This window comes from Diabrotica virgifera, chromosome 3 (assembly GCF_917563875.1).
Source record: "Diabrotica virgifera virgifera chromosome 3, PGI_DIABVI_V3a".
Lineage (NCBI taxonomy): Eukaryota > Metazoa > Arthropoda > Insecta > Coleoptera > Chrysomelidae > Diabrotica > Diabrotica virgifera.
The window spans coordinates 54262409-54287521 of record NC_065445.1 but is presented as its reverse complement, the minus strand read 5'-3'; the positions used below and the strand labels follow the sequence as shown (position 1 = coordinate 54287521).

At 33.5% G+C, this 25113-nt stretch overlaps 1 protein-coding gene across 6 annotated transcripts in view; it reads right to left on the bottom strand.

The window, feature by feature from the left end:
* The window catches only part of LOC114326580 (apoptosis-resistant E3 ubiquitin protein ligase 1), a 293562-nt gene that overhangs the window by 43936 nt on the left and 224513 nt on the right, over nt 1–25113 (bottom strand). Inside the window, exon 1 of one of the 6 annotated variants that reach the window (XM_050646473.1) lies at nt 11920–12061. The exons of 3 other annotated variants lie outside the window; for them this stretch is intronic. Coding sequence is in view for 1 of the 3 variants with exons in the window: in XM_050646471.1 (XP_050502428.1) it covers nt 6274–6307 (34 nt within the window). In the remaining 2 variants the exon portion in view is untranslated. Of the gene's footprint in view, nt 1–6273; nt 6421–11844; nt 12062–25113 lie in introns of those variants that run through there. 2 more of the 6 variants (XM_050646472.1, XM_050646471.1) reach the window with 2 other exon arrangements.

The following is a 25113-nucleotide window of genomic DNA, read 5'->3' as shown; positions in this document are numbered from 1 at the left end:
TTAAAGAACGTATTAACAGAAGAGTGACAACAAACGAAATGGATGTGAGAGTTATGAGGGGACCAGTATGTGGTTTAGATCACTTTCTATTACAAAGACCAAAAAATTAAACCTGGACAACCTGAAAAATCCAGAAATAGAAAAGCGATTGCGAAGAATGGAAGAGACAACTTCTAGAACAGAGGGAGGAAACAATTCAAGAAGAATGGAATACGAGTTAAGAGGTTGATGAGAAACGCCAAATGAGTGATAGCAATTAAAAACCGTAAAAAAATGGTTAGATAAAGAATGTAAACAAGCAATAGATTTTATTGAGGCTGAGTCGACCAGGGGCCTACAGGCATTTTTAAAAATGTCTATCTGTTCTCGCCAGTGCTGGAATTCGAACCCCGGCCTATCTGCACCTGGTAGTCAGACATCCTACCGCCTGAGCTACTCCGGCCCTCCTTTATATACATAGTCCAGAAAGCCACTGCGCATCCGCTAGGAAAAATATTCCGATGCGGATTTTTTGCACAATCGTACTCAAAAAGGACCCCTTTTAACAAATTTGCATGTTGCCAGGTCCAAAAGTGGGTCAAAATTTTTTGAAACGTTTTTTTTTGTTTTTTTCCTAAAATTATTTTCTTTGCATCGAACAAAGTTTTTTTTAGGTTTTTTGGATTATTTCAAACAGAAAAGGTCTTTAGTGATTTTTCTCTAAAGTTGATAGTTTTGACATATAAGCGATTAAAAATTTAAAAATTACGAAATCGGCCATTTTTAACCCTCAGAAACTATGTGAAAAACTGAAAATTTCGATGTTGCCAAGGTAAGAAGATATTCTTTGAACATCGACTGATGAAATCCCGAAGAGTTTTTTGCAATACAATATCGGAAACCCCTTTATTTTTTAATTGCCAATCAAGCGGGCGCTTGATTGGCAACCGTTGCATGTATATTAGGAAAAATATTTCGATTCAATTTTTTTTCACCATCTTGCTTGAAATATCTCCTCTTAACAAATTTGTATGTTGCCAGGATCAAAAAGTCAAAAAAATTTTTCAACGTTTGTTTTTTTTGTTTTTTCCTAAAACTAATATTTTTGCATCGGACAAATTTTTTTAGGTTTTTTGGACCATTCCAAATAGAATATATCTAAAGTGACATTTCTGTGAATGTGATAGTTTTCGAGATATGAGCGATTGAAAATTTAAAAATTGCAAAATCGGCCATTTTTAACCCTCAAAAACTATGTGAAACACTGACAATTTCAATGATACCAAGGTACATATATATTCTAAGATTATCGATTGATGAAGTCTTGAAGAGCTTTTTGCAATACAATATCGAAAACCCATTTGTTTTTTAATTGCTAGTCAAGCGGTCGCTATCGCTACACTATTTTTAACCGTTGCATGTATACAAAATTGTATGTAATATGCGTAAATATATGTGCGGAAAAATATTCTGATTCAATTTCTTTTTCACCATCTTGCTTAAAAAGATTCCCTATTAACAAATTTGTATGTTGCAGGATCAAAAATGTGTCGCAAATTTTTTTAAACTTAAAATGATCTCCGATTACATATTATACACATTATGCAACGTTTGAAAATAGTGTCGCTCCCGCTTGATTAGCAATTAAAAAACAAAGGGGTTATCGATATTGTATTGCAAAAAGCTCTTCGGGATTTCCTCAATAGATATTCTTAGAATATCTACGTACCTTGTTATCATTGAAATTTTTGGTGTTTCACATAGTTTTTGAGGGTTAAAAATGGACGATTTTGCAATTTTTACAATTATTTCAATCGCTTATACCTCTAAAACTATCACATTTACAGAAAAGTCACTTAAGGTCTTTTCTATTTGGAATGATCCTAAAAAACTAAAAAAAATTGTCCGATGCAAAAAAATTAGTTTTAGGAAAAAACAAAGAACAAACGTTTAAAATTTTTTTTTGACTTTTTGATCTTGGCAACATACAAATTTGTTAAGAGGGGATATTTTCAAGCAAGATGGTGAAAAAAAATTAAATCGAAATATTTTTCCGCACATATATTTCGGCATGTTACATTTCATGCAACGGTTGCCAACAAATACTACAATGATACGACGTCACGACCAATGAGGGCGCGTTTTGGGCTGCCTGCTATGATTTTAATTTTCTCTCGATTTTAATCGTATTTAGGGGCCAAACGAAAAACAAAAAAAAACTTTTTTTTCTTTGATAAAATGTATTATGTTCTGTTGTGATTTATAGTATTTTTTTCGAATTTAAAATTTTATATAAGTTCTCTATTCCACCTTCAATTTACCGTGCACTCGTAGTTGTAGAGTATTATCGATAAGGTAAAGTTATTGCTATTTTGGGCCGCGCCCTTTAAAAACAACTCAGTAACACACATGCTTAGTTTTGGGAATAAATACCTATACAGGGTGTCCAGAAACTCTACCGACAAACGAAGACAGGAGATTCCTCAGATAATTTTAAGACAATTTAACCCAATTCACCTAGTCCGAAAATGCTTCCTAAGGGAGCTAGAGTTCTTTGAAGATGGCGTTTTGTAATTAGTTTTTCTTAAATACCGTCAGAACGTTTCTAGTTAGAAAAACGAAAATTGGCACGCATATTTATCTTCCAGAGATAAATCAATTTCGTCCATTTCGAATTTCTAGTACTGGTCATAGGCGTCCGTTTTGGGTAGGGCAACGGTTATTTTATCGCATAACTTTTTTGCCTTTATCTTTTAAGAGCAAACAGTAGCGATCAACAGGTAGCAACAAACGCGTTCCAAGATTGCGGCTCTAATTTTGAATATTTTGTCGAGATATTTGGCACACATATTCGTAATATAATAAAGAATGGCGGTACAGAGCCCAATTTCAGAAATATGTTAGTATGTGGAAATTACTCTATATCTAAGTAAACTATTGAAAAATGAGCCTGTACCGCCATTAACCCGCCAGTGGTCGCTATATGAGATTTTCTCTCACGGTTTCAGAAAATTACGCACAACTTTTTTTCTGGTAAATTATACGCGCTGTAGTTCCTTCTAGTCTCCTAACTATCCTCCCTCGACAATATAATAGACTCGTCCGCTCAGATAGCGACTCAGTTTACTTAAGATTTGTTCCAACTCGATACAAAACCGCTCTTGAACGGTTCGTGAACCGCGCAGTAACGAAAAATGTGTTACTGCGCATAATTATTCGTTATTGCGCATGCGCGTAACGATTCAAGAACGGTTTTGTATCGAGTTGGAACAAACCTTTAGTATCACCATATTGTTGAGTCAGTGCGCTTCATGTGAGAGATTCTCTCAACAAGCGACCCAGGGGCGTCATTTGGGCGTCCAGGGGGGGGCATTTGCCCCCCCCTGGCCCTAAAAAATGACCGAAATTTACAAAAAATACATCAATATTCATCATAACATCATATATAATGTATAATATATATAGTGCTTGCCCCCCCCAAACAAAATTTCAAATGACGCTCCTGAAGCGACCACCGGCGTCACCAACTGTGTATAAAAATTAATTTTATTTTTCCCCTTAAAACCTAAAATAATATCCTTTTATGATGTAATAAAAGGCGCCGTGGATGTGGTCGATGATATGAAAATCCTATATTCTGTTCCACGGGTTAATTGTAGATGGTCACTTACCATATATTTTTCACTAAAAGGGAAGTTCCCTAGGTTGGCTGTATACCATATAGTTAAAAAACTCTAACAAGAAGTAAAACCACTTCTATGTAAATTGGTATATTTTTTTTCAATGTTTATATTTTTCAATGTTAAATATTGGTGGCATCAATAGTCACATTTTATATAAAGATAATAATAATAAAACAAAAAAACGTCGTGTCTTTTTAAAGCAAATGGCTTTATCGTTGATGAAACCTCATCTTTTTTGTAAAATTTTGTAAAGAAAGGCAAAAGTTGGATATGTGAGAGAAAATCTCACGCGCGACCACTCGCGTAACAACCTACCTAGCGACCAATGCCGGGTTAAGAAAGACAAAAAAATACACTTTCTTCAAATAAACTTTTTTATCCCGTGCCTAGATTTTGTGTCACATTGGAACAACTTATAATCGATTTTTTATAACAAGAAATCGAACGTCACTGACTTGCCAACATTTCGCGCCTATGTGTATAAAAATTATTGTTTTTGATAGTATAAACGTCACTGTCAGTGTCGAATTACCGACGGATTGTTGCCTCACTTTTGAAAGTTCGCAGAACTTTCGCAATCTTGGACCGCGTTTGTTGCTACCTGTTGATCGCTACTGTGTGCTCTTAAGCATTTTCGACTCTGGATTATTAAATTGTAGGGTATTCTAATACTAAAAGGTATTCTTACTTTAAGTCGGTAGGACATACCGTTTTCTAGAAAAATCGATTTGAAAATTTTTCGTTTTTTGAATTAAAAAAAAAAAAAAATTAAAAACAATTAAAAAAACGGCGTATTTTACCAACTTAAAGCAAGAGTAACTAGTACTTAGAATACCTCATCATTTAATAATCTAGTGTCAAAAATGCTTAAAAATTAAAGACAAAAAAGATACCTATGCGATAAAATAACCGTTGACCTACCCAAAACGGACGCTTATGACCGGTACTAGAAATTTGCAATTAATGAAATCGATTTATCTCTGGAATATAATAAACGTAAAAGTTTTCGTTTTTCTAAATAGTTTTTTTTTTCGAATTTTTTTTTACAATTTAAAAAACTTTTCAATTTGATTTTTCTAGAAAACGGTGTATCCTATCGACTTAACACAAGAGTACCTATTAGTACTAGAATACCTCACAATTTAATAATCCATAGTCAAAAATGCTTAAAAATTAAAGCCAAAAAAGTTATGCGTCAAAATAACCGTTTAGTCCTGTCGCCAAGGGGGGTACAACGGCCTCCTTAATTCAGATGGACTTACCCAAGTTTTTTTTATGTATTTTGACCCGAAGAACCCGAATTTTTTGGGTAACAGTTCGATAAGTTTGTTATAAACAAAGAAATTGAGGAATTACATGACAGAGATTTTTCGCAAGACAAAACATTTTTCTGTATTTTTTGGGTGATTCTCAGCAAAAAATGGTCTTGCAAGTTTTTTTGTAGGATGCATAGTTCTAGAGATAAACGCGGTTGAAGTTTCAAAAAATCGAGAAAGTGCAATTTTTGAACCAGAATAACTTTTCATTAAAAAATAAAATAGCAATTCTGCTTACTGCATTTGAAAGTTGAAGTCAAATTTTATCGGTTTTGATTATTTGCATTGCTAAAAATTAAGTTTTTAATTGTTAAACAAAGCCATAAACAAATAGTGTTTCCCGTGCCCAATGCATGCGTTTTAATGTACGTAATCTACGTAGAAATTGTCTGTATGCGCGCCTAGTCGTTCGATTTCAAATGGGAAATGCATTGAAAACAGCATTCAATCACTATGTGTTTATAGCTTTGTTTAACAATAAAAAAATTAATTTTTAGCAATGAATGTAATCAAAACCGATAGAATTTGACTTGAACTTTCAAATGCCGTAAGCAGAATTGCTATTTTATTTTTCAATCAGAAGTTATTCGGGTTCAAAAATTGCAATTTTTCGATTTTTTGAAAGTTCAACCGCGTTTATGTCGAAAACTATGCATTCTACGAAAAAACTTGTAAAAACATTTTTTGCTTAGAATGACCCAAAAAAATACAAAACAATGTTTTGTTTTGCGAAAAATCGCTGTTATGTGATTCCTCAAGTTCTTTGTTTATAACAATCTTATCGACATCCGGATCGACTGTTACCCAAAAAATTCGTGTTCTGCGGGTCAAAATACATAAAAAAAACTTGGATAAGTCCATCTGAATTAAGGAGGCCGTTGTACCACTACTGGCAACAGGACTAGTTGCTGTTACCGTTGCAAATTAACCGTTGAATCGATTTAACTCTGGAAGATTAATAAACGTACCAGTTTTCGTTTTTCTAAATAGAAGCGTTCTGGAGGTATTTAAGAAAAACTAATTACAAGATGCCATCTTTAAATAGCTCTAGCTCCCTTAGGAAGCATTTTCGGACTAGGTGAATTGTGTTAAATTGTCTTAAAATTATCTGAGGAATCTCCTATCTTCGTTTGTCTGTATGCGTAGGTAGAGTTTCTGGACTCCCTGTATCTGTATAATGCTACTGACAGCCGAGATTTATGCTTAAAATGTAACAATTACCCTATGCCTATGACAGCATGGCTATCTCCGGGTTTGGGGCATTTAATATCTGCCGGTAATTTATTTGTACTTACCATGTGTTAAACAAAATACAATGGCGTAGCTCATAAAATCACCGACGCAAATAACAATTATTTACAGACCATTGTTCGTGCGAGAGTCACATCAAAATCGTTTTTGTCTACAAAGAAGCCAGTCTACAACCTTTTAAAATAATTCTTTATAGTTTACTCACGATTCTGGTTAATAATTTAAAGGTAAGCTCAAGTGTTCACTCACGTATAATACATGCACACTGAAATATTTTATCAATTCTGTGACGCATTAAATAATTTTATTGCAATTTTTAATAGAAACTACGATAGCACTATAACGCGAAGTCATTGAAATATTATGTTAGCTTGTTACATATTCAGTTATCAGATGACGAAATTGAAATAACTGTTCATTGGAAAGCATTATACATATACCAGTATTCCAATCAATAATGAGACTTTTAGATAATAAATATAGAGGGACTGAACTTTGGCCTCCCTCATTTGTCTCCAGTGCTCCCGATCTTATACCGTATGAATCCAGTTTGTTGTAACCCTGTCACAGCACAGGAGCCCAAAAAAGGGAATATAATGTTCTTTCTGGCTGATCATTTCAGTCGCTCTAGAGAAATATCATCCTCTGGGTTAGACCTAACTCTGCCATGTAAGGTCCTACCTTTAAATATTCCAACCAATATGGTTGATGTCATGTGATGCCAGGGGTTAATCTGGAAATATTTTTAACATCCTTTAAAAATCTTATAATATAATGTAACCTTAACAATTTTTAAAACAACTCAAGGGTTTTTACCCATATATTTTGGTGGCTTAAAACATGTAAACCTGTGATAACACTGATGATGGAATACTGATTCAGAAAACGTTCTGCTGTGATATAACCCTTTTAAGGGATTTTAAATATATCTTTTACAAGATAAGGTTTTTATTTTCTTAATTACAAACAAGCATTACGGCGCGCTAAATTTGAATTACTCCTCCTGGTTTAAAAACAGACCATAGTATCACTTAAATACACCACAACAATGGTGTTATTGTAAAAATCTTCCATCTGCTTAAATTCCCATGTCCAATACTTAAATGCTTAATGCTGACATATTTTTTAATAAACATATTAATATTTAAACTTTAAACACAAAATAATACAACATGGTTCTACGGGTATCCATGTCGAAGTCATAGACGTATATATTAATATAGACTGAGCACTCTCTAAAGCTGAGTGACAACACCATCTTTTTCCTTCGCTATAAGCGAATCAAACACACCATTAATTAAACGCACCATATTTGGGCTTCTAGACCACTTCCATTGGATTCAGCGACCCAAAAAACCTATAATACCACCATCAAATCACGGCGAGCTAGAATTTCCCACGGGACCCCCTACGTTGCGACTAGACTAAAGAAAAAGTAGAAGGCAAACGAGGACGTCTAGCTCAGATTTACTGGCTGTAAAATCGATGTACATGAATGTTGAGAAATTCGTATATTTTTTGTGTTGACGTACTTCGAAGCAACTTCCCCAAAGTCAAAAAACCTGTCCATGCTGAGAACTTGAAAGGGCCTTGAAGTTTGTGGATTGTTGAACATCTTGAACAGTCTGCGTTTTTGACACTTTTGCTTTCTTCTCTATTATCCGCAGATGCGACTGGTGTGCCCTGAGACTGGTTGTATGTGTAATAGTTTTTTGGCTTTGATTGACAAAATACTATCTCTTACTTTGGTTTTCATATGTATAGTAGGTAATCACATTTTTTGCATGTAACTACTTTTGGTCTTCTGAAAGACAATTTAGGAGTCTTTAAGAAAAACTTTACTTTAAAACTTTTAACTTACGATACTATTATGGTTTTTATCTTTACATGATGTAAACAGTCTGCTCATATTTAAATCTGACCTTAAGTACTCCTTCTCTAAAGTAGAGATGCTATGTTTAGCTAATGCCAAATAGAGCTCTAGCTAAAGCTAGAATATTGTTTATTTCCATTTTGGCAAATAGATCCACTAACATTTCCACCACCTGTGGAGTTACACACAGTGCATTCTGTTGGAAATTTTTGTAGCCGTTTGGAGGGTGTTTGGCACATTTAGCAGTGCATTGACATAGGGACATAGACCAGTTAGCAACAAGAAAAGGATATTTGTAAAAAGTGATACTTAGATCTATTAGCATCTCAGGTCATTTATACTGTACCTCTAGTAAAATTATTCGCTTTTCGATTCGTTTTGTTAATGCTTAATATCACCTATTCAACTAGTCATGGAACGGGCAGCATCTAAACATCCCGTATATGTATTTGGCACCTAGGAGTTTTCTATTGGTTCTTTGCAGCACGCGGTCATATTTCAACCAATACGCGGCGAGGTGCCAAACGCATATACGGAATGTTATTCGGTGTGAAATTCATATGCGCAATGTTAAATATTCGTAGACCGAAAAAGACACTTTTCATTAGAGTCAGTTAAAAGGAGATTGATTAAAATACTTGTTAATGTATTATTAAATAAAAATAAAACAATAATTATAGTATTTGGAATGTTATTTGGTGCGAAATTCATATGCGGAATGTTAAAAATATTCGTAGACTAAAAAAGACGACTTTTTATTAACTCAGTTAAAGAAGACTGATTTTAAAATATTTTGTTAATGTATTATTAAAAAAAATAAAACAAGTATAGCATATGGAATGTTATTTGGTGCGAAATTTATAAATGGAATGGTGTGGTATAGATTTGAGAGACTTTATTATTTCTTTATTTGACTATTTCGTTTTCGCAGAATTTTTAATGACTTGCACGTGTTGTATAGTATGTTCAGATTTATGTTTCAGCTATTCAATTCTGTTATTTCGGTTGAAGTTTAGGGCTGTATGCTACCAGACGAAAATAGTCGTCTTTTTTTATCTACGAACATTTAACATTCCGTATATGAATTTCGCACCAAATAACATTCCATATGCTATACTTGTTTTATTTTTTTTAATAATACATTAACAAAATATTTTAAAATCAGTCTTCTTTAACTGACTTAATAAAAAGTCGTCTTTTTTAGTCTACGAATATTTAACATTTCGCAAATGAATTTCGCACCAAATAACATTCCAAATACTATAATTGTTTTATTTTTATTTAATAATACATTAACAAGTATTTTAAAATCAAGCTCCTTTTAACTGACTAATAAAAAGTTATTGAAGTTATACTTCTTTACCGGCGATATGAGGGTGAATTTTTATATGTTAAAACCTATGATCCCGGCGCATGCGCATTATAACTTTGTTCTGATTGGATGTTCAAATGACATGTCAAAAACTATTCAATATGGCGGCTGTGGCACAGCTGTACGTAGTTTGATTATTTATGGTTATTGCGTTTTGAAATTTGTGGGAAAAGAAACAAAGTTAGTTAATAGTTATACTGCCTTTTTAAATAGTTTTCATATACCTATATTTTTGGACTTTTGGCCTATTTTGGACAAGGAAAACTCATTCTAATTTGGTAAGTAGTTTTTATTATAATCATATTGTAATTATACATTTGGATTAGGTTGGAATACATACATTTATTTTCTCAAGAATGGGGATTTTAGAGAGAAATCCCAAATTAGGTCCGATTTTTATTTTTAAATTATGATTTTTTGGCGTAGATTTATTTATCTAGTAGGTATGTAATGCTTTGATTTACATACTTAATTTGATTACCAACAAAAGTTCTACCAATCTTCATCTAATATATTGTTTTCTTACTGTTTTGTTATATTTTAATATTTTCTTCCACAAAATTTAAACTACATAATTTAATTATATTCAAAACAACTGTCAAACAGTAAACCGTTCAGTTACCCTATTTTTCCACATGACAAATAAGGTGGAATTGGACGAGTGAGTCTAGGTTTCGATTACGAATCAAAGCGCCCCGAAATTCACGGGTTCGATTCCCGATTTAAGTTTTTATTTTTTTATGCATTTTATGATTGTAAGTATATTTGTTATATAATTTTTTTTTCAGAAAATGCGTATTTAAAATTTTTGCCAACAGTTATTATCGTTCAGAAATAATTTTTTCTTTGTGGCATTTTTCAATGTGTTTGTGTGCGTTTTATTCTTTTATTTTTTTTAAATTTTTGGTATTGCCTTAAAAACCACATAATATGTAGTAGAAGTATAGCTTCTTACGTGCGTACAAAGTACACACACACATTCTCTTTCTTTTCCGTCTACGAATATTTAACATTCCGTATATGAATTTCGCACCGAATAACATTCCGTATATGCGTTTGGCACCTCGCCGCGTATTGGTTGAAATATGACCGCATGCCACAAGGAACCAATAGAAAACTCCTAGGTGCCAAATACATATACGGAATCGTTAGATGCGAACAGGCACCAGTGTTAGTATAGGTATGGAAATTTATTTTCGGAACATAGACCTTTCAATGCAATAAGTTAGATTCTGGATTTGCAATTAACCAGTGTGAATTTCAAGACAACGTCGCGATGTTTCATATGTAATTCATTTGTTCCACTGGATACGCTGCACGCTGCACTTGTGCGATAGCCAGCAGTAAAGGGATTATAGTAGAACAAATGAATTAATTTTAAAACATCGCGACGTTATTTGGAAATTTACACTGGTTAATTGCAAATTAGAGATCTCAGTTCAGTGCAGCGTATCCAGTGGAACAAATGAATTAAATATGAAACTTCGCGACGTTGTCTTGAAATTTACACTCATTAATTGCAAATCAAGAATCTAAGTTATTGCCTTGAAAGCCCTATCTTCCGAAAATAAATTTCCATACCTGTATAAATAGGCAGTTAGTGAAATATATATCGTACGTGTCGTTAGAATAAGAATATTTGAACACGAAAAATCTCAGTTTTAAAATACTATCTACCATTTTAATTCTTATTAAATTGGTGGATTCTGCATCTGAGATTCTTCAATTTTTTAGTAGATGTCGCTGTATCGCGTCTGATGAGAAATTTGAATTATTTTTCAGATTCCCTTTAAAATGATGGTGGAGCTGTTTTTCGGTTCAGAGGTGGGCACACTATCGAAAGCTACTGATGACGCCTGAAAGGGTAGAAACAGTGCCTGTCTAGCTGGTGTGCAACCCTCTGAATCGAAAACAAGCAAAACCATCATTTATTATTTTTATTTCCTTTACTCGGATTTGAGTACTGAAAGTTCCTCTGCTGTCCGTTTTTCCTAGACGAATGAAAGCGAAATGTGATCGTTTCCCTTTCGTTTTCTATATTCGTCGTCTGCTGTCTTATTAATTGAAAAAGTCGCAGATTAAGGATGTACCAGTAAGAACTTTCAAACACGAAAAATCTCAGTTTTAAAATACTATCTACCATTTTAATTCTTATTAAATTGGTGGATTCTGCATCTGAGATTCTTCAATTTTTTAAGAATATTTGAATTGATAGATATATTAAAATAATAACCTCTAGTACACTCAGCAGTTAAAATTGCTAGTTTCATTGTCGATGAGCGTGTTCATGACTGGTAAGTATCAATTATAAGTATTTTTACTTGTTAACGTACACAATAACACAGTATGTATATACATTGCACCACTTACGTATTCAAATAATTGTGTTATTTGTAATCACATAGAGTCTATTTTCACGAAACATAAACCAATAAAAATACTCACACATCGTCACTTAACCTTACATTAACACAGATATAAAAAAAATCTCGCGATGAAACGCCGTATCACCGACTAGCAATAGCTAGCTATAGCTGCGATCAACGACCATAAAACAAATAATACTGAGCAGTAAAATTCAGTATAAACCGATAAAATGTGCACGTATTTTTGCTCGTAAATTGGAAGAAAACTACGGAATTATTTAGATACCGCACAATAACTGTTTACGGTACTAATTAATTATAATGGCAGTGCACTTTTTACAATAGTAATTTCACTATTATACTTGTGGGTTGGGTAATTGGTGGAAGTAGACGACCGATACTATAAACGTTCGTTTAAAATTCCGTGAAAATGGAATTCACTCAAAATTGTCATAAAATTTATTTATACTCACTCAATAATAGTATCGAAGGATTTTTCAAAAATTTGTGTACATCCTATAGAAAACGCAGAAACTCCGTTTCTAAAGCTGCGGCATAACGGAACGTGGCGTGGCATGCCTCGAGAAATAGAGAATATGTAATAGAAAAATATGGGAATCAACCCAACGTGAAATAGCGTTATTTCTCTCAAAATTTGTGCTTTACGATCATTGGGCTAGGATAGAACTCCATATTTATGGCCGGTCTGAATCGACACGAAGTCTTCCATCATTTGTCGGTAAATGATCACGGTTCAAAGAAAGTCGGAGAAGCTATATGAAACACACTATAGTACAAGATCCGATTATAGGTCGATCTGTACCCATCTGCTTGCCGGATGAAACATTTTTTTTATTAAATTTCATACATAGACAAATATTTCTAGCGTGGGTTGCCTATCAAATGTTGGAATTCAACTTTATTATTTTTGTTAAGTGTTAGAATACACATGTGGGGTCTTTCTTCATGGGTGAGCCAATTCTCCGAATGCATTAGGGCGATATATGGCGAAAAGTGCGAAATATAACGTCGAAAAGTTGAACGGCAAGAACTATCAATCGTGGAGTTATTTAGTGAAAATGTTACTCATCAATGCTGATCTATGGGAAATAGTTTCGAGTGAGTTACCATTAGAAGCAGATCGAAGCAGTTCTTGGAAAAAACAAAATGATAAGACTTTGTCAACTATAGCCTTACTTGTTGACGTTAATCAATTAGTGCATATCCGGAACAGGGAATTCGCGCGCGATGCGTGGGTAGCGTTAAGGGAGTATCATCAGAAATCAAATTTGTCTAGTATGGTGTTTTTGTTAAAGCAAATCTGTAGGCTATCGCTAGAGGAGAATGGTGATATGGAAGCACACATTAGTTTATTCCTAGAATCGTTGAATAAACTGGCCGCCTTAGGGGAGGAAATTAAGGACAGGTTCTCAGCAGGAATTTTGCTGGGAAGTCTTCCAGACTCATACAGTTTTTTGATTACAGCGCTGGAAAGTAGGCCATCGGGTGAATTTACTCTAGAATTTGTTACGAGTAAATTAATAGATGAATACAGGAGACGTCAGGGAGCTTTGGGAAGAAATCAGGAGGAGTCGGTGATGAAATTAGTATACGAGGGTAACAAAAATAATGGTACTGCAAGGGCAGAAGCAAGGCAGTGTTATTTTTGTAACCGGAAGGGCCATTTTAAACGAGATTGCTTTAAGTACAAAGCGTTTAAAAAGGAAAAGGCCAATAAAGTCACTGAAGGTACTGATGATGCATGTTTTATGGTCAATTATAGCTCAAGGGACGGAAAAAGGGATTCTGCTTCGTGGTATGTGGACTCAGGAGCTTCGAGCCACATGGTTAATTACAAAGGATTCTATACCCAATTTGTCGGTAGCAGAAAGGGCGTTGTAAGTTTGGCGGAGAAAGGGCAATACTCCGAGGTTCAGGGTATAGGGACAGGACTTATTGAGTGCGTGACTGGATCGGGAGTGGAAAATTTAAAAATCGACAACGTGTTGTATGTGCCGGGATTAGACTCAAATCTGCTTTCGGTGAAAAAGTTAACAAGTGGGGGCATAATGTGCAATTCGATAAAAACGAGTGTAAAATCGTTTTACACAGAAAAGTCGTCGCGAGTGCGGTGACTTCACCGGACTTATACAAACTTTCAACTGTGGACCATGGATTGAGTGCTTTGGAGCACTTCAGCAACTGTCAACATACATGGCATAGACGGTTTGGACACAGGGACATGGATGCAGTCAAACACTTAATGGAAAAGAAAATGGCAGTCGGGATTGATATGACAGACGGTAGGATTAGGGAAACTTGTGAATGCTGTATGAAAGGTAAAATTTTACGTAAGAGTTTTCCAAAATTTTCTCATAGCAATACATTTAATATTCTTGACTTATTACATTCGGATATTTGCGGGCCCATGAAGACTGTTACTCCAGGAAGTAAACGTTATATTTTGACTTTAATTGATGATTTTTCTAGATATACAACTATATATTTATTAAATCATAAAAATGAAGCGGTAAAATGTATAAAAGAGTTTATAGAATTTGCGAGTAATCAGTTAGGTAGGGTTCCAAAAGTAATTAGGTCGGATAGGGGTGGCGAGTACGTAAATAATAATTTAATGGAGTTTTTAAAGGGTAAAGGTATAAAAATTCAATATACAGCAGGGTACTCTACAGAACAAAATGGGGTTGCAGAGAGAAAGAATCGATCTCTAGTTGAAATGGCTAGGTGCATGTTAATCGATGCGGGTTTAGCAAAGAAATTTTGGGGGGAAGCGATAGTGACAGCAAATTATTTGCAAAATCGATTACCTACTAAGTCGAAAGAAAAAACGCCTTATGAATTGTGGCATAAAGTAACACCGAATGTGTCGAATTTGCAAATATTTGGGTCTACGGTTTATAGCCACATTCCCAAAGAAAAAAATGAAGGATAAATTTGATCCAAAAGGTGAGTCACTGATATTTGTAGGTTACTCTGATGAATCAAAAGCATATAGATTGTTAAATGTAGATACAGAACGTATTACAATTAGCCGTAGTGTGGTGTTTTCCAAGAGAAATATATGCGTCGAGAAAAAGGAGGCAAAAAGTGAGGAAATATCCATTGGGTCCATGATGGAACGGGAAAAAATAGAGCCAAACGACGTAGAAGACAGAGGTTGCAAATTCTGAAAACACGGAAGAAATAGAAAATTCTACGGATACATCTAACACGTATGAGAGCTTAAGTTGGGAACAATCCCATGACGATGACGGTGATTCTAACTATCCATTAGATACAGATCTCGATATACAGAATTCAGGTGATCGTAGATCTAGCAGAGTAAATAAAGGTGTTCCACTTGAGCGCTACATAGCAAAGTTGACAAAATTCCAAGAAGAAGAACCAAGAAACTTTAAAGAAGCGCTTGAAAGAAGTGATAGTGAAAATGGAAGCAAGCTATGCAAGAGACAATCACGTCATTAAGGAAAATTTTTTGTAAAAGCAATATTGATACATATTTATATATCAAGGTAATAAATCATGAAAGGGTTTACGTACTTGTATACGTGGATGACATTTTAATAGCAGCAAAGGATTCACAGGTAAAAATTGATATATTTGAAGAAAAACTAAAATGTAATTTTTATATAAGGAGTTTGGGATTATTACAAGATTATTTAGGTATGAAGATTGAAATGTGCGATAAAGGGATGTGTAGTTTAAATCAGGCCAGTTATATTGACAAATTGCTGAACAAGTTTATGATGAAAGATGGAAAAGAGTTCAATATACCGCTGGATGTTGGATACTATAAGCCTAGCAGAGAAAAGCCGGTGAAAAACAGTGAAATATATCAACAATTGGTTGGTGGTTTATTATATATTGCGGTAAATACTAGACCGGATATATTGGCAAGTGTCACCATACTAAGCCAACAGAATAAAAATCCAAATGAAGTAGATTGGAACGAAGCAAAGAGGGCGTTAAGATATTTAAATAAAAGAAAATATAAAAAGCTTATTTTAGGACAAGAAGGAACAGATAGCGCATTATACGGCTATGCAGACGCTGACTGGGCAGAAGACAAGGGGAACAGAAAATCAAATAGCGGGTATATATTTTTATTACGGGGTTCGCCTATAAATTGGGGATGTAGAAAACAGAATTGCGTGTCTTTATCATCAACTGAAGCAGAGTACATAGCATTGGCTGAAGGATGTCAGGAAGAAATTTGGTTAAAACAGGTTATAAAGGAATTTGTGGGTTTAGAGCCGGAATTAGTTATATAGAAAAAGGGGTTGTTAACTTAAGGTATTGTCCTACCGAGGATATGATAGCGGATATGTTGACTAAGCCGCTGAATAGGGTTAAGTTAGAGTACTTAAGTAGTAAAGGGGGTCTGTTTGACTAATTCAAAAATAATTTTAGTTGCGAGGGGATGTTGGAATTCAACTTTATTATTTTTGTTAAGTGTTAGAATACACATGTGGGGTCTTTCTTCACGGGTGAGCCAATTCTCCGAATGCATTAGGGCGATAAACTCTTACCTAAGATTGCACATGTTACAAGGGATGTGAATGCCAGAACTGTATGTTAGTGTTACTTCTGCGTTCGATATTTAGTCTAGAAGTATACGTTGTATCAGACACATCTTAATTTCTCTGTATGTATATTATTATAATACGGTTCGGTTATAAAATAAATAGTTTGTTTACGTTTATTTGTACCTTTTATTATCTGCTATTTCTAAATCAAAATCGTGTCATATAGCTATCCTTAAGGGGGGCCGTACGGGTTGAAATAAAGATTTCCGGAGATCACTTCCGATGTCATATTCGTTGTCAGCGACCCCAAAAACCCCCGAGTAATAATTTTTGCTACTAAACAGTAGGTACCTTAAGAACCAGGTGTACTCCGGAGATCACTTACGACGTCGTATTAGTTTTCAGCGACCCCAAAAACCCTCGAGTAACAAAATTGAACTCATTTCCGCCGATAATTAACGAGTTCTGAATTTTTTATTGTCTGTTTGAGATGCACTTTAAGAATGCATTTTTTGTATGCAGTTTTTTAATATTATGTCATGGCTCCGGTTCACAAAGTTTCCTGGCACATTCACAAATCGAATGCAAAAGGAATTATTAAGATCCGTCTTGTCCTTTTTTTTTCGGAGGTTCAGTGCTTTATTGCCTCGCCTATCGTACTATATTATTTTATAAAGTTATCTTACTATTGTTTAGAAATAGTTTTTAAACTATGTTTTATGAATATACCTACAAATTGAATAGTTAGCTGTCATCTGAAAATTTTATTTTCATTTCCTATCTCATACATCCCTTTTAATCCACTAAATGCATAAAATCCTAAAACCTCTACTCTGAATCTACCGATTACATTCTACAACCAACTTAGCGACTAATCCCCCGGATTGAAACTGTAATTTTAGATAAACTGATTTGCTCAGGAAGATTACGCAGAACAAAGAGTTGTTTAAGCTTCACTTGATTTAGATGTTTTGTGTATAACATTTAGTCTGTTTATGTTAAAACCACGTCGCGTTGAGCGGTGTGAAGAGTGTAAAGGGAACAAACAAACTTGTGAATGTATGAGGAATTTTGAACAACAACAAATTTCAACAAAGTACGAAAATTCATGTAATTTTCACATGTGAAACAACAGAAAGCCGATTTTGAATAAACTTATTAGCGAACTAATTAACGCTCTAATTTTTGTTAGTTGGTGTGTTACATTTTTTGTAGTTACATTTTTTTGTAAACCTATAGAAAGAAAACCTATCTGTTTCGTGCTAAGATTTCGGAGCCGTTTTTTTAATTATTAATAATTTAGTGCACAAAACGCGATTCTTTCGATTTTTTGCACCCTATTACACCATGTATCCATACAAGGGCGAACCCCGCTCCGTGTAGCAGCTCCACATAGTGGATACGTCAGTGAACTCCGCTCGGCGCTCGCCCTCTTGCATCAACCGGTTTGGGGTTTATATGAATCGGTCATTTGAGTCATCTCCACTTTTTTGACATTTCCACTTTTCGTTGAATTTATATTTAATACACATAGAGACAGGGCCGCCGCTACCATGTGTGCAAAGTGTGCATCGCACACAGGCGGCCAACAATAGGGGCGGCCAAAAGGCCACTGATGATACTACTTTTTTTAAAACGCAAATAAGTTCAAATAATTAAATAGTTATGTTTCAGACAATTCTAATTCTAAAGTCTAATATTCCAAACAATAATTATTATTATTATCTGATAATACTAAAATGCGCTTCATTTAACATTTGTAGTGCTTTTTTCGCGAATCTAAATATTTTTCTATTATATTAGATTATAGCCCAGATATAACGCACGTAGAACAAATAAATAACAATAAATTATTGTAGTAAGATGTGTTTCAACTTCAACGCCAGTTCGGATATTTTTTCTTCTGAAACTGACGTAACTGGACAAGGTCTCTTTGAATTTATAGAGAATAAACTTGAAGAAGAATTAAATATAAATATTATGGATAATATGCGTGGACAGGGTTACGATAATGGAGCTAATATGCGTAATAGACACATTGACACAATAGACAAATATCCTCGATCATCTTTTATTCCCTTTTCTGCACATAGTTTAAATCTGGTGGTGAATGATGCAGTAAAATTAAGTTTTGAGTGGGTGGAATTTTTTAATACTGTAGGTACAGGAACTATATGTATTTTTTTCTTCTTCGAATATTTGAAGTAAAATTTTATTAAAGCACCTTCCAAAGTGGACATTAAAAGCATTGTTGGGCATGCGATGGGAGAGTCTGATCTATGTAATCGCACCATTAAAAACCCAGATAAGTAAAATATAATATGATGCTTTAGAAGAATTGCAAAATGATAACAAAAGGGATATGCATTTGGAAATTCAATGGATAAACATATTCAATTGTGTGTGTGTTTATGTTTTATTGGCACTGGTTTAAGCAACCAACTGGCCAGTCAATGTGTTTTGAATTCTCTCTTTTATAAAATATATGCTTAGTATCTAAATTTAAAACTATTAGTACTACTGTTTTTTTTTACTCTGTTTTTTTTTATTATTTTTTTTATTATATTTTTTAACATTTTTTTTATTACATTTTTTATTTTTTTTTTAGTTTTTTTTTTTTTTTTTTTTTTTGTATATTTTTTTATCGCGCGAAGACCTAAACCCGATTCAACCTCGCGGAGGTTTAGATCTTAGTAACTTTTTATTTTATTTAATTATTTTTTTTTTTTATTTTTTTTTCTTTTTTTCTCAGAGCTTTAATTTTAAACAATTAACATGGTTGTACAAAATTTTATAAACATCTAGATTGTTTGATTGTAAAAGGTATATAAGATTAAAAGGAAATTGTACATCAACTTGAACTAGATTGGCAAAAAAGTTTGATATTTCAATAAAATGTAAAGGACATTCTAATAGCATATGTTGTAGATCAGCTAGCTCTCCACATAAACATTCATCATTATCTACAAGTCCTATTTCTCTTTTGTAGACTGGAGTCAGACAGTGATTACTTCTTATTCGACAAATAGTTTTGATAAAGCCTTTGTTGGAAACTTGATTAAACCATGTCTTGATGGGAAGTGTAGGCTGGATTTTTTTGTAATAATTTCCTTTGTCTGAATTATTGTATTGTTCCTGCCATTTCGTCCGTTTGATAGATCTCATAATAGAAATTATGTCTCCCATAGGAAGTTGATAAGTATGCAGAGTGGATTCCTTCGTTGTTGCTTTTTTAGCCAGATCATCTACTATTTCGTTGTTTTTTATACCAATGTGTGCTTTTATCCAACACAATATTATATTTTTGCCCGATTTCAAAGCTTCACTGTTCATTGCTATGATGTCACTGATGATATAATTTTCTGCAAAATTATGTACATTATATTTCAATTTCTTTACAATGCTTTGGCAGTCTGTAAATATAACATAATTGAGTTCTTTTTGATTAATACATATTTTGTATGCTTCTTTGATTGCAATGAGTTCAGCTGTGAAAATTGTCATTTTATCAGGTAATCTGTTGTTTATTTTTATACTTTTTTGTGGGTAATATATAGCATATCCAACTTTTCCTTCCATTTTTGAACCATCCGTATATAATTTCTGATAACTCCCCCAGTTTTTTTGTACACACTGAAGGTGGTCTATTTTAGTAAGGAAGTCTGTCGCACGAATATTACTTAAATGACAGTTAACTGGAGATAAATAATCTTCATAATTTAGCTTTCGAGACGAGCTTTGTTCAATTTGGTGTATGTCGCCAATGGAATTAGAAACGTTGAGGAAGCTTTCCACAACTAAAAGCAGTTTCTTTTTTTCCCAGTAATAATGAGTTAGGTATGAGGTGGTTAAATGAACAATTTTATTTAATAGCAGTTTATCGTTAACCGCTGTTTTAACTATAAATTTCTCACTTAGGTATTCCCTGCGTAATGAAAGTGGAGGTTCATTAAGCTCACATTCCATGACCAATATAGGTGTGCTACGAAGATAACCAGTGCATAACCTAAGTGCCTTATTTTTGATCCTCTCGATTTTTTGGAGTACAGAGTTTGATGCTGAGCCATAAAAAATAGATCCATAGTCTAAGATTGATCTTATCAAATTTCTGTATAGTAATATTGATATGTTTGGATCAGCTCCCCAGTTACTGACACTTACAGTCTTCATGATATTCATTGCATTTTCCATTCTTCGTAATATGTAATTTGTGTGTTCTTTCCAATTTAATTTGGAGTCTAAAAATACGCCAAGAAATTTTATTGAAGTTTTATAAGGAATACTAGTATTATCAAATTGTAGATGGCTTTGAGGAACATATCGTTTTTTAGTAAAGGTAACAATGGTTGATTTACTCTCTGATATTGTTAAGTTATTATCGGTAGCCCATTTTTTTATAATATTCAATGTCGATTTAAGGTAGTTATTACATCTATCTATTGACTTATTTTCTGCATATATCGCAACATCATCAGCGTACTGTAGGATTTTTATGTGTTGAGGAAGTTTAGTTTCTAAGTCAGCAGTATACAGTATATATAATATAGGACTTAGGATGCTACCCTGAGGTAGTCCCAAAGATGTGTATCGGGAGTTAGATTGATCTCCATTTAATCTAACGTGAACTGCTCGATTAATGTATAAGTTAATGATGTTCCATGTTACTATCTCGGGTATTCCTATTTCCAACATTTTCGCGTATAGTATGTGAAGATTAACGTTGTCGTAAGCCCCTTTTATATCTAAGAACAAAGCACTAACTGCTTTCTTATAAGTAAAGGAACTATAAATGTCTATTAAAAAGTGGCAGAGGCTATCTTGTGTGGATTTACCTTTTCTAAAACCAAACTGACTTCTTGGTAATAGGTCGTTCTTTTCTAGCCAAAATTCCAGACGGTTTTTAATAAGTCTCTCATATGTTTTTAGTATACAGGAAGCCAGACCGATTGGACGGTAAGAATCCCAATTCTTTGATGATTTTCCTGGTTTTAAAACCGGGATAATAGTGTAAACGTGCCAATCGTCAGGAATCTTTATGCGGCGCATCCAAATTTCATTATATATATTTAGTAGTGCAGCCTTACCAATTCTTGAAAGATTTGATAGCATCGAGTAATGGATATTATCGGCACCTGGTGCTGAATTTGAGTTTTTCTTCAACGCAAAGTTTAGTTCAGTGGCAGAAAATGGTTTGACTAGGAAACGGATTGGTTCTGGATAGTCGTACAGAGCATTTAGTTGTAAATCAGGAATTACTAATTCTGCAGACGGCGGTGTGATATTTTGATGGAACTCTTCTATCCACGAAGCTTCCGACAGAATAACAGGGGCTTTGTTCTTTGTTTTTCTATTTTTTATTCGGTTAACTTTTGACCATACATCTTTAATAGGGACTGACCTATTTAGGGATCCGACATAATCTCTCCAGCTATTTCTTTTAGTTTGTTTATGCCTGGTTGCACCAACAGATCTTAAGTTCCAGATTAGCTAAGCTCTACTTATAAATAGGGCCTTCTTGAGTATCACTTACGTTGCACCATAATTTTAGATTCTTACCTTATTATCAATTATATCTATTATTATATTATGGTATTCTTATTGTAATATATTATAATTATATTATATTAATTCTTATGATATTCTCGACTTAAGTTTAAGATTTGTTGGTGCAACCGGGCATTAGTGATCTTCTTGACATGTGCATCATCTTTTTTATACTTAAGTAGGTTTTCATGGTTTGGATTTTCTTTGAATATACAAAAACTTTCCTGTCTTCTTCTGACTGCTTCTTCACATTCTAAATCCCACCAGTATTTTCCTCTGGAAGTCGGTTTTTTTATTTTAAATTTGGGGATGCAGTAGGATGCAGTTGTATTTATATTGTGCAAAATTTGTTCATAAGAATTTATATCTTTAAATTGAGAGAATACATCTTCCGAATACTGTTCATATAATTTCCAGTCGGCATTCTTTAAATTCCACTTTTGTGAATATGGATTATATGTATGAGTTGGTTGATCCTCTAACTCTACTCTTATAGGTGTATGGTCTGAACCAAATAGGTCTTGAAGTGTTTTCCAAGTGATCAGGTGGTTTAAGTCAGGAGTACAAATGGTCAGGTCTATTGCCGATTTCGAGAAGTTCCTAAAGAAAGTAGGAGAGCCATCATTTTTGAATATTAAATTATTATCGTCTATACAGTCCATCAAGATTTTACCTTTCATATCTGTTTGGTTGTCTAGGCCCCAGGCAATGTGGTGAGCATTAAGGTCACCTCCTATTATAAATGGTCTTTCTATAGATGTTATGAAATTGTTCCATTGTTGTAACAATAACTTGGTTCCTGGGGGAACATACATAGATATAAATGTGACAGTATATGATTTAAACTTTATTTTTATTGCTACTTTATTGACGTTTATTAAATCTACTTTCATGGTGACTTCCTCGTAATATAGGTTTGAATTTATTAAAATTGCTGAGCCACCGCCAACAGTTACTGAAAAGCGGTCGTCTCTGACAATATTGTACCCGTGAAAGTTATAATACTTTTCTGGTTTAAATCTAGTTTCTGACAATAATGCGATATCAACTTTCTGGTCTTCTAATAGGTGGATAAGGTTTTCTCTATTAGAGTTAGCCGATCTACAATTCCATTGACAAATTACCAATCTATTCATTATTATATAAGAGAGAACTTAAAACTGATTGAATTGAATTTACTAGAACTGATTTTTCTGGAATTTCAAAATTTTTGTGATTTATATTCGAGATAATACTTGTAACTATATTTGATATTAATTCTGTTAATTCTTTTGATGGTTCATGTATTTTAGATCCTTGTTCTGGATTAAATGTAGATTGATACGAAGAAGAGGTGATAATACCACCAGGTCTGTTGGACATGGGGTTTAACTTTATTATTTTTTGATGTTCCATTGTTACTTGGTCTGGTGAGGAAGATATAGGTCGTTTGTATTTTGGTGGTTTTATTATTGTATATCTATTTGAAACTGAAGGTAGAGCGAACTGATTGGAAGATGTTTGAGACGTGGACAATTGAGTAAAGGAATATGAAGAGGATGGTGCATTCATATTTGGAGTTTGATGAGAATTTATTGAGGAATTATTGGCTGCTATAGATGCATAAGTTATCTTAGGAAAGAGTTTAATTGTTTCCTTAAAAGATAAGCTGTTTTCAGACATATAATGTTTTATTTTCTTTTGGCGATCAAATTCTGGGCATATCTCCCATTCATTAGTGAAGTGTTCACCTTCACAGGATAGACATTTTTTGTTAAATGATGATAAAGGACAAGAATCGGAAAGGTGAGATTCATGACACTTAAAACAGCGAGGATTACTTTTACACTGCTTACTCATGTGCCCATACCTATAGCAGTGGTAACAGATAATTACCTTTTGCTGGTATTTTTCAACAGTGTGTAAGACATTAATTACTACATACTTTGGTATATTCTGGCATTTAAAAGACACAATAACTGATTTTGTTGGATTAAATATTACTTTGTCATCTGCTACTATTTTTCTTGTTATTCGTTTCACATACTCAACCGAGAATTTGCAATGGTGATCAAATTCCTTTATTCTATTTTTAAGATATTCTTCCGATATATCTGAATCTATATCCCTTACTACACCTAGTTTAAACAATTGAAATTTTGGAATGTATGCGGTCAGATTTTTTTGAATAAGGAATTTGGAAGTAACTAAAGCATTTGCGCTACTATAATTTTTAAATGAGACCCTAACTCGGTTGCGTCCGATTGAGTCAATTTTTTTTATATAATTGTCAATTTCTGGATGTAACGTAAATAGGATCTCGCCTATTTTAATAGCGTTTAATTTTCCTGTAAAATTTAAACTGGAGTTTTCAATGAAAATGTAAAAAAGTCCTAAATCAATTTTTTCGTATAAATAAACAGGCCTGGTTTTTTCTGGTTGATCTGAGTTTACTAAAGTATTTTGTTTTTCATTAATATTGTTAAGATTAATACTACTACTTATCTTATTTTGAGGCTGGTTGGGTAGAAATCCATTTAAATCTTGTAAATCACAGCTACTATCCATCGAATTCTCAATATCAGGCGGTTCGCCTCCACTAGATGACTCCATAGAGGAGTTTTCAAGTAACGTTTAACTTATGAACACTTTCAAAATGTAAACTAAATAAGGAAAAGTTTAACAAAACTAAACAAAACTAAATTAGAACGGTATAAATCAAATAATCCGCCAAAAATTAATATTTTTCGGAAAGATTTCCAAATTTAAATTAACTTTGACAATTATTTTGACGTATCTAATATACATATGATATTCAATTGTGAGAAAGTGTATAAAGCCCTTACAGACATAGACAGCTCGGAGACTGACATTAGTGCAACCGATTTATATGAAGAAATTAAAGCTATTCAACCATATGTTACCGCATAAAAACGTACTGGTAATATTCTTGAATACATTTACGTCCTGGTAATATTATATGAACATTTCCAAACTTAACTATAATCGTACGTATATTCCTAACTCTACCCTTTACTGTAGCTAAGGGTGAGTAGTCGTTTCAAAACTTAAAATTATTAAAAATTATTTGCGATTTTCAATGAAGCAAGATAGACTTTCTGCTTTAGCAATGTTATCTATCGAACATGAAGTGTGTGCGACATTGGATATTAAAAACAAAGACATTGTCAAAATTTTTCCCG